An 11,123-nucleotide genomic window follows, 5' to 3' on the forward strand; every position below is an offset into this window, starting at 1 on the left:
GGGAAGGAAGGAGAGAGAGGAAGGGAGGGGAGGAGAGAGGGGAAGGCAGGGAGAGAAGGAAAAGAAAGAAGGAAAAAAGAAAGAGAAAAGGGGGCTGGGGATATGACTTAATGGTAGAGTGCATGCCAGCTTACTCAAAGCCCTGGATTCAATCCCCAGCATCATCAGGAAAAAAAAACAGTCTTTGATCCCCAGAATCAAAAAGAAAAAGAAAAATCTTCATTAATTATTGCATTTGTCACTTGTTTTCTAGAGACTGGAAAATAAACTGTCCCTAGTTCATCTATATATATCTTTGCTGACAGTACAAAAGAAAATAACATGAAAGCTTTTATAAATAAAGAATGGGACCTTCAGTCATTTCATGCTGCTGCAAATATTTTGGATCCAAAATCCAAAGTCAGAAAGAAATGTAAAGGGAGAGCCCACCACTACTGCCCTTGACTAATTACATACAAGCCATGATTAGCAGTGGGAAGTTCAGAAAGCTCATTCCAATATCATAAAATAGAAAGCATCCAGGGCACTGAGGCTGCGACTGTGGTGGGGAGGCCTTTGCATCTCACAGCTGATACTCTTTCTGTGCACCATGCAGAAGAGCATGTGTGTGTCTGCAAAGGGCATGTCAAAATAAAGGAATCTATGAAAGATTAGAGATGGGTATCTGTCCCGGTTTTAGAAATCTTTGAAGAATTAAAGTGAAGCCTCAGAAATAACAGGTAGTAGAAACTCAGCAAATGAGACTGATGAAAGCAAACCCCATGTAGCAAAAGTTTCAGTCCACGGGGTGGGGGAGTGGGGAATTTGAAGAAGTATGTCTTTTTTTCTTCCTTGACTCCTTTGTTCTTTTCAAAAATGCTATGTACAGTGACACTATAGATCTTCACTTCAAGGAAAAAGTAACTCTGTTTTATTATAATGTAAAGGTTGCTTTCTGTTTTAAAGCCTTCATCTACTTCTTATAATTGAGAAAACAAAAGATGCCAGATTTAGCTCTATTTGTAATAAAACTTACAACATTGAAAATGTTATGTTCTGAATATTTAGTCCACTTAATTTAAAACACTGAGTAAATGATTTCACATTAGCAAATAGGTTATCTGTTGATATTCCATAAACTTAATATCCTCAGAAGAATATTAATTATTTCCTCTAAAATCCCAATAACAGAATCTCAACTCCTATCCTCTTTCAGATTTCTACAGAGGGAGGTGTTTTTTGTTCGTTTGTTTGTTTGTTTTAGTCACCGATGGACCTTTTATTTTTATTTATTTATATGTGGTGCTAAGAATTGAACCTAGTACCTTGTACATGCTAGACAAGTGCTCTTCCACTGAGCTACAACCCCAGCCCCAGAATGAGGTTCTTAAAGACTGAAAGTAAAGCAAACTTCCTTCTCTTGGGACATGTTTTCTTGGAAAAATGGAAGGGGTTCTGCCTAGCAGGGTGTCAGGCACAGTGGCACACACCTGTAATCTCAGGGAATTGGGTGGCAGAGGCAGAAGGATTACAAGTTTGAGACCAACCTGGTCAACTTAGTGAGACCCTGTTGATAAATCAATAAATAGGACTGGGGATGTAGCTCAGTTGTAGAGAGCCCATGGGTTCGATTCCCAGTACCAGCGCAGAAGGGAGAGGCGAAGGAAGGGATACTAACTGTCCTCAGATACTCTGCCTCAAGGTAGGAAGGGAGCTGGTTGTGGAGTTTGATTTAATACCTGGGAGACTCTGGAAAGTGCTTCTGAGACAAACATGAGACAAACCACAGCAGCATAGGAGAGCTAGAAGGAATGTGAACCAGAAAAAACAGTCAAATAAATTTCTCTGGCTTTCCCCAGGACCCGTTATATATTTCGGTTTCTGTCTAGAAAATGGATAAGGAAGACCGACCCTTCATTAATGGGCTGGTAGGTTAGAACTCCAAATCATCCTGTCTTGCTCAGGTAGTTCCTCCCTATAGTGACTCCAAGGAAATAAAAAGCTGGGGACCCCCTGGGCCAGAGTTCAAAAAATGGGACACAAAGGCCCTATTTTTAGCTTTTTTTTTTCTTTCTTCTTAGTCTATCTTGTTATTAGACCTGGGATGAATCATCCACAGCAACGTACCATTGGAAGCCTGAACTTTTAGATGTCAAAAACTGTTCCCTGTTCTTTTTTGGGAATTTCTCTGTGACCATTATCTTTTTCCCATCTTACTCCCTATATCCCACACACCAGGGTAAGAAAATGTCTGTGTGCACTGACAATGTCACTGACCTCCGAATTCCTGAGGGCGAGTCAGGTTTCTCCAAATCCATCACAGCCTACATCTGCCAAGCAGTCATCATTCCTCCAGAGGTGACAGGTTATAAGGCCGGGGTGTCCTCACAGCCTGTCAGTCTTGCTGATCGACTTGTTGGTGAGTAATTCAGCTGCTCCAGGCTTCCTTGAGTGTGTATGTGTGTGCACGCACAATTGCATGCATGTTTGAAGTTGCCAAGCTAGAAGATAAATGTCCCCATGCGAAGAGCCCAACTTCCTGACCTCTCTATTCCATCCTGTGTGCCAAGTGCCACTGGGAACTCTGATAAACCTTTAGGTCACTTTTTCATGAGCCGCTTGGGGATGCTATGAGAATGGAGTAAATTTGGATGTTGACAGGTATTGAAAGTGAAGTGTTTGCTAGCTAATGCTACTAGTGAGAACTAATTAGGAACTCTAATCTGGCAGGAGTGTCAACAGATACGACAATGGATGGAATCACCTCCCCAGCTGAACTTTTCCACCCGGAAACTTCAGGAATACCGGATGTGATCTTCTTTTTTAGGTGAAGATGAAAGACCAGACTAATACAAGTGAACCTAGGAGTTGTCCACAATTCCTGTTGTATCCCTCTAGCTACCTCCTACTTATCAAACCAGAAATTGTCTGAGATCTAGCAGATCTGCATAGTCATGGAATAAAGGCTGGTTGTTCTCTGGTCCCAGCTTCTTGGGTATTATTAGGGGATCTGCCCTAGAGGCAGGGAAAAATACTGGAAGATTCACAGTAAACTTCTCTTCTAGCCTAAGGAGGCCCCAGTGACTGCTAGCCTTCCCTCTCTTAGCTGGTGCATTTCCACATAGACTAGATCCTCCTGGTTCCCCTTTTCACCATATATAGCCCAATGCCTATGCACTCCCTTTGTGTTAGGCCTGAGCCCAAGTCATGACTTGCCCAGCCAGGGACTCATTCCCTGTTGATTTCACTTAATGGCTCTCTAATAACACGGTGGAGTGACTCTTTCCCCTATGGGGGCTGGCTTTCTCTGCAGGTCCAATGATGTCACCCAGTCTTGCAGTTCTGGAAGATCAACCACTATCCGCATCAGATGCAATCCATCGAAACCTTCCTCTGGAAGCCTGTTACTGCCAAGGTAATCCCAACAAAGGGATGTAACAAAGGCTACAGCCTCCCTTCCTTGGACTCATTCCATCTCAAGAGCCAGAGACTACTGAAAAAGGAGAAAATAGTTTGAGACCCATTAATGGACTTTGGGGGGGCATAAGCATAGGCCCTACTCCTCAATCTTTAAATCACAAGAATGGGGCAGAAGGAAGAGTCAAAACTACCCTCACATTCCCAGACCATTATGGTGGCAGCTACATATATAGTACAGCAGCTAACACCTCTTTGAGAACTAGATTTGAATGAGTAACTCTACTTACTAGTTATATAACATAAATGAATACATTTCTTATCATCTCTAGGCCTGTTTTTCCTTATCTGTAAAATGGACATACTGAGTTCCCTCAGGGAGTTGAGGATTAATTGAAGCAATGAGACTTTAGGACTTCTCTTAAAGTCTGGTCATGATTAAGAATAGTAAAAGTTTAGCTCAGTTGTAGAGTCCACCATGCGGCCTGTGCATTGGTTTCATTAATGAGGTTCTTGGCATAAAAGTTAGCTAGCAGAGATCGAAATAAAACACACAGACTCAGTTACCTTTTTCTATGACCAGGTCCGAGATGGCTCCCCTCTCTGGTTCCAACCTCGAACCACCCATAGGGCAGCAAGGATTACTCAGGACTAGCAGGAGAGAGAGAGAGAGAGAGAGAGCACGCCAGGGAGTAGCCTTTTATTGGGGAACAAGAAATTCAGGGGAGAATTCCATCCAATGAAGGTTGAGGGGGGGCCGCATTCCAAGGTCAGGGTCAGTGATTGGGCCCCCGGGGTCAGTGGTCAGTAACACCCCCACACGGATGGGTTCTCTCATCAGGAGAGGGCCGGGAAAGTTCCCACACAGCCAGAACGCCTCAGACCCAAACCGGGAGTCGCCCAGTCACGTGTGAGAATGGCTCTCCACAGTAGAGTGCTTGCCTAGCACATGTGAGGCCCTGGGTTCAATCCTCAGAAGCACATAAAGATAAATAAATAAAAAATAAAGTATTGTGTCCATCTACAACTATAAAAATAAAAAATAAGAAGTTTAGGAATCCTAGGAATCTCTCAACCAAAAGACACAATTCTGAGTTTAATAGCTGAATACACTGGATGATGAACTTCCAAACTAATATGACCACAGGATACCACTCCCTCCTTTTATTCCCCTACATATTGCCAACTAATGTTTTGGGTGGGTATTGGTGTCTTGAGGAGCACAGTGGGGAAATGTTGCTCCAAAATCACTGATCATGTAGCTGAAGAGCAAAGCAGGACAGCTTGATCCACCAATGGTGTTAGAGTGTGAAATCACTGTTCTTGCCATTGTAGACATCATTGTAAAGTACAAAGCAGATATCCATTCCCAAACTCCACCCCAACTCTGACCCCCAGCCCCCAGGAAGCTGCATCAAAGTGGCTATTGCAAAATTTCACCTGTTCATAGGGAAGACAGGAGCCATGGAGAAATTGATGGGGCAACCATGCTAGAGCTCAGACAAGTTAAATTATATCTGATGTCAGCAGAAACATGAATGGGCAGAGAATGGGGAGCCCAGTGGAGGCCTGGGAGGCCTCTTATTATCAGGGAAATTGAAGATCAAAACCTTAGTTAAGGTTGGGTGTGGTGGTGCATGCCTGTAATCCCAAGGACTCTGGAGGCTGAGGCAGGAAGATCACAAGTTTGATCCTTAGCAACTTAGTGAGGCCCTCAGTAACTTAATGAGACCCCGTCTCAAAATAAAAAATAAAAAGGGGTGGGGATGTAGCTCAGTGGTAAAGCACCCCTGGGTTCAATCTCTGTAACATACAAACAAACAAACAAAAAATCTGAGTTAAGAACCAGGGGAGGGGGCTGGGGTTGTGGCTCAGTAGAGGGCACTTGCCTCACATGTATGATCCTCAGCACCATATAAAAATAAACAAACAAAATGAAGATAGTGTGTCCATCTATAACAAAAAACCAAAACAACAACAACAACAACAACAAAAACAATGGGGAGGATTCTGGAGGCAGTCTGGGCAGAGAGGATAAGAATTGGGCAAATGACAGAACAGGCCACCAGTGCAGCAAGCAAGAGCTCAGGTCTCCTTTCTGCTTTGCTAGCATGTGCTCTGATGGGACCTGCGATGGCTGTAACTTCCACTTCCTGTGGGAGAGTGTGGCTGCTTGTCCACTGTGCTCGGCTGCCGACTACCACACTTTCGTCAGCAGCTGTGTCGCTGGGATCCAGGTAGGTTGCCCTCTGACTGGGAACTTCCCAGGAGTGAAAGGAATGTGGGATCTGAGGGCCTTGCCTTGCTTTTCTCCCCAACAGAAGACTACTTACATGTGGCGAGAACCAAAGTTATGCTTCCGTGGCATCTCCCTGCCTGAGCAGAGAGTCACCATCTGCAAAACAATAGATTTCTGGCTGAAAGTGGGCATCTCTGCAGGCACTTGTACTGCCATCCTACTGACTGTCTTAACTTGCTACTTTTGGAAAAAGAATCAAAAGTAAGTGATGGGGTATTAGAGCTTGAGACTGGGCAGGGTCGGATCACTGAGCAGAGCATAAGTTAATTGGGGCTTTCTTTGAAGTTGGCCATAGACCCTGTGACTCTATCCAGACATTATCAAGCCACCTATCCAGTGTATTCCTTGCTTATCTTCACTTCTAAATAGGGACAGTACCATCTGGCAGTCTATAAATGACTGCAGGATTCTCAAAAAAAAAAAAAAAAAGCAAAGAGTGTCCCTTGGGCTGGGGGTGTTAGCTCAATGGTAGAGCAGTTGCCGAACCTACAAGAGAACCTGGGTTTGATCCCCAGCACGAGAGAGAGAGAGAGAGAGAGAGAGAGTCTTAAATTTGTTTTTATTAAAAATAATACACATAATGACTTCATGGCTTCAATATACCCATTAAGCTTTGAGATCCAAAGAATAGCCACCCTTAAAGAAAAAAGGTCACTGAACTAATGAGCCAAGACTCCTTCCGTACACCCAGCCCTGACACTATTTTGCCATGTTTCCATCTACATGTCATGGGGAGTAACTGTTTACAGCCAAGCCTCTCTCCTTTCTTCCCCCTTATTCACACATTCTGGTATCTTGCCTCCCCAACCCCCGTTTCATAGGCTAGAATACAAGTACTCCAAACTGGTGATGAACACTACCCTCAAGGACTGTGACCTGCCAGCAGCTGACAGCTGTGCCATCATGGAAGGCGAGGATGTAGAAGATGACCTTATCTTTACCAGCAAGAAGTCACTCTTTGGGAAGATCAAATCGTTTACCTCCAAGGTAGGGGACCAGTGCACTAAGGCCAGCCTGAAGGGCTGGAGAAGACGCCACTCTTATTGACCCTGCAGGGACTACTACTCTGCTCCCAGCTCCCCTTACCATTCTATTCCCCACTCAAAAACCCTGCCTCCTGCCTCCTGTGTTTGATACCAGTACTCTTTTTCCTGGTGCCCAAGTCTACTGTTGACCAGGCTCCTTCTCCCACAACATGTACTCCAGTTGGTGAACTGTTTGGGCCTTTTAACTTCCAGAAGGAGTACTGAACCATCCATATTTTAAGAATCATCCCCCAACCATGTTTTTTGGAGGGGAGAAGAGTCCATCTCTAGAACTAGCTTCTGACAGAAGCGAGGCTCTCCTCTAACCAGTGGAGGGTGCTGTCCCCCAGGTGTCTGGGCCCAGTCCTGTAGGGGCTGAGTCATAGCTAAGTCTAAGGTGTTCACCACCCAGCAGTTCTGAGCTGGGAGGGTTGACACTATGTGGGCGGGTGAGTGAGTGTGGAGCTCATAAATGCAATACAGACACCACTGTCGCTGGGCGTGGGGCCAGCAGAAAGCATCCAAGCAACTCCTCCAGGGAGTGCTACTACAGCCCCACTCTGCGAGAAAGCACACCTGAACACTGCCCAGAACCAGTTCATCCAAACATGTGTGGGCGGGGAGAGTGGTAATGGGGAGGAGAGGACAGGCAGGATGGTGAAGAAAGATGGCAAGTGTTTAGATTGCTGAATCCTGATCCCATTGTGCTGACCTGCCATAGTGACGCCCTTGGTCTCCTTAGACCTTGATTTTTTTTTTTTTTAAACCAATGGGAGAACAGTTCCATCAAGATTCCTTGAGTCAATCTGAGACTACTAGAATTCAGCAAAGATGTAAAGTGGGGAGCCATGTAATTCCAGCAAGGTGGGAAGCAGAGGCAAGAGGATCGCAAGTTCAAGGCCAGCCCAGGCAACTTGGCAAGACCCTGTCTCAAAAATAAAAAATGGAAAGGGCTGGGGATATAGTCAGTGGTAGAGCCCCACTGGGTTCAATCCCCAATATAGGGCTGAGTGGGTAGTGCAAAGCAGGGGATTTTAAAGGTTTTTCTTATTCGCTGAGCCTGATTGGAGCAAAAACAGGGGGTATCTCATCTCTATATTTCCACAAAATCACCGAAAACAGGAGTTCCATAAGGGTTCCTTCTGTCGCTTATTTTCCATTTCTCTTCTTTGTCCTCTAAACTTGCCCCCAACCTATGCAGCAGCCAGCTCCTGTCACCATCTCTCTTTCAGAGGACTCCTGACGGATTTGACTCAGTGCCATTGAAGACATCCTCAGGAGGCCCAGACATGGACCTGTGAGGGGTGTCACCCTGCCTCACCTGCCTCCTCACTTTGGCACATCACCTAGCAAGCCTGAGGCAATTTGGGTGCCAGCATCCTGCAATATCCACTGCTGGAAATCTCTTCATTGTGGCCTTATCAGAAGAAGTTTGAATTTCAGATCTTTGGTTGTTTTTTTTTTTTTTTTTTTAATAGAGTACCCAAACCTTCCTTTCTGCTTGCCTCAAACCTGCCAAATATACCCACACTTTGTTTGTATATTATTCCCTTGCTTGCATCTTGTTTCCTAAACCGGCACAGCCAAGGAAGCTGTCATAGCCTCATCTGCCCATCATTCTTGTAACTCTAGAGTGAAAAGATTTCTCCTCTTCTTAAGTATGACTCCTTCTGTCCTCTTAAGGGCAGAAACAGCTGGGAGTCTTCCTGATCATATGCCCTCAGCTCATGATCTCTTTAGGGGAGAGGCTGAGTAGGGGGGGTGTCTAGGTTCTCTGGTGGATGATCTTCATGGTAGCCTGAATCCATTTTTTCCTAAATAATCAGCTCAGGATGAGGGTAATGGATAGTCCTAGGCCAAGGTGAGTAAGGCCTGCATAAGAAGAGGTTTGAGAAGCACAAAGAGAGGCAGTAAGGAAGGGTTTTGTTTTGTTTTGTTTTATAACCAGGTACCTCATTTTCTTTAGTAATAAATATTCTCACAGAAGCCAAAGGAAAAAAGTTTATCAAGTAAATACCCAGAGCCCTCGTGGATCTAGTCTCTGCCCTCCCTCCTTTTTTTCTTTTTTTCTTTATACACACACACACACACACACACATACATCCCACCATCTCTTTATGACACTAAAGAGAACCAGGTAAGCCCCAAACCCCTATGTCTAGCCTTATCCTCTATTGGCTTTTATCGACATAGCAAACTATTGCCAGTGAGGACAGTTTCATCCTTGGGCACCCTATCCTTGGGACCATATTCCAGGACAGGTAAAAGAACATAGGAGGCCAAGGTGTTAATGTGGCATCCCGGGGATTACATCCCACAATGGCATGGACGTGAGGTGGCCATAATGTGTGCTTCTGACTTATCTGCTCAGCCACAAAATCCAGTAACTCCTAGGCTAGCCAGAAAGGGAATCAGAACCCCCACAATAGAACCAGACTGGTCTTCAAGGAGGGAAGACTAGGGGAGTCTAAAAAAAGATGTGCACCAAACTGGAATGCTTCTCATTTCTTTTATGCAATAAAAAGCTAAAAGGACTTTTGGCAACACACCCTTTGACCAGTTAATAGAGTGGATGAACTCTGCCCAGATCCCACTTTTACACAACTATAATCAATGAACTTGAATGGTAAAACCAGAGCAAAACTTTCAATTATCTTTTTCTTTCTACAACATTCCTTCTGGCAATTCTCCCTCCCTTACAATCAGGCCTGCACAACCATCCCAAGCCCCAGTTGCCCATGATTTGTACCTGTGCCCTTTCTGCAGTGGTCATATGGTGAACAGATAGTATTAGAATGGAGTGGTTTGTGTGCTACTAAGTTGTTTGCTCATTTTATTAGCCACAATAGTCTAATGAGAGTCTGTGATAAGTGGAGCTAGGCCATTGATAGCATCTGTGGTGGCAGGGAGTCCCTTTGACTCAATATATCTAGCTTTTATTGGGCAGAGCCACAGTCTCCCTCCTGTTGTGGGAGTCAGGCTTTCAGAACCTGAAGCCATACTAGAAGTCCCCCATGGATGCACATAGACTCCAGTCTTCTGCAGCCTCAGCATCAGCAACTGGGCATCTCTGCTCCCCACTGAATAACTGCCTCTTGTAACAGGGGCCACAGTTGGTCCTCCAGCTGTTCTGTAAGGACTGCAAAAAAGTACACCCCTTTGACTTCTTTATTGTGGCCTACTGACACCGGATGCCCTCAGAGTAACCTCAAACTCCACTCATTTAGTTTATAGCACTTTAAGGATCTCCTTTTTACTTCCCATTACTGGGCTGATTTCCACTGGAAGGGGTCACCTTTTGATCCCCTGGCAACATAGATACTCCAGATATTTTAAATACAGATTTATTGAGATTTAATCTACATATCATATAATTTGCCCATTTAAAATATACAATTCTGTGGCTTTTTGTATATTCATAGAATTGCATGTATTTTTTTTTCCTGCAGTGCTGGGATGGAACCCAGGGCCTCTCACATGTGGGGCAAGTGAGTTACACCCCAGCCCTGTACATTCATTTCAGAACAGACACATAGTAGATCTGTTATGGGGGGAAAGACTTTAGTCCTTGACCCAGAGTGGTTTTCACAAGCTATTGGGGGAGAGTGTGTGGCTCAGGAGATAAAATATTTAGATCCTGTTTGGTCACCTAGAGTCCTGGCACCCATAACTAACTTTCATCCTGTAGCTATCACCTGTATTTATTTAGCTGGGAATACCAATGAAGATTGTGGTGTATCCAAGGACCAGGGGATTTCTTATGCCAACAAAAGAAAAAAAATTTTTTAGTCTGACTCTACATTAAAGATAAGACTGACTATATTTATACAGCAGAGACTTTGTAACAGATTTTTCAGATTTGTGAAATCAAATTTTTGTCTCATCAGGAATGGTTGGATTTCCTTTTTATTCTGTATTCTAAGCATTTATAGTTTGTTAGGGGATGGGTAATGCATGTTACATTTTTTTTTTTTTTTGTGAAATAAAAACATGCCTTTTGAGTTGTTTTTCTAGAACATAGATGGGGTGGTTGGATGGTTGAAGGGGAAGTGGTAAGTGTCCTTGAAGCCTAAACAGAAGAGGAGAAGGAGACAGAAATGAGCACAGACTTCAGAGCACCACAGACCCAATTTAGAAGCCTCTTACTACCTGTTTAGGAATCAGTCAATACGTAAGGCCTCAGTTTCCACAATAATAAAATGTATCTAAATACTAAGAATGGATGAGGGGCAAAATGGATAACAGGTAAAACACTTAGCATGTGAGTTTCCTGCCAGCCCAGTTCAGATTCTCTCAGGTGGCACAAAGCCAACCACATAATAACATATCTACAAAGATAAAATTAGCTTTTGGGGTAGGAGATGGATTATTATAGACTAAATGAGAGGAAAATCCTAGAGGAT

The 11,123-nt window shown here is 44.1% G+C and overlaps 1 protein-coding gene across 3 annotated transcripts in view; it reads left to right on the forward strand.

Moving 5' to 3' along the window:
* The window catches only part of Elapor1 (endosome-lysosome associated apoptosis and autophagy regulator 1), an 84,695-nt gene extending 73,974 nt beyond the window's left edge, over positions 1-10,721 (forward strand). Inside the window, exons 16-22 of one of the 3 annotated variants that reach the window (XM_048815103.1) lie at positions 2,218-2,398; positions 2,710-2,806; positions 3,293-3,394; positions 5,507-5,633; positions 5,718-5,896; positions 6,517-6,682; positions 7,925-10,721. In XM_048815103.1, coding sequence (XP_048671060.1) covers positions 2,218-2,398; positions 2,710-2,806; positions 3,293-3,394; positions 5,507-5,633; positions 5,718-5,896; positions 6,517-6,682; positions 7,925-7,963 — 891 coding nt within the window. In that variant the 3' untranslated portion in view covers positions 7,964-10,721. Of the gene's footprint in view, positions 1-2,217; positions 2,399-2,709; positions 2,807-3,292; positions 3,395-5,506; positions 5,634-5,717; positions 5,897-6,516; positions 6,683-7,921 lie in introns of all 3 variants that reach the window. The other 2 variants (XM_048815102.1, XM_015505121.2) reach the window with 2 other exon arrangements.
* Positions 10,722-11,123: the final 402 nt, after the last annotated feature.

Source organism: Marmota marmota, unplaced genomic scaffold (assembly GCF_001458135.2).
Source record: "Marmota marmota marmota unplaced genomic scaffold, marMar, whole genome shotgun sequence".
NCBI lineage: Eukaryota > Metazoa > Chordata > Mammalia > Rodentia > Sciuridae > Marmota > Marmota marmota.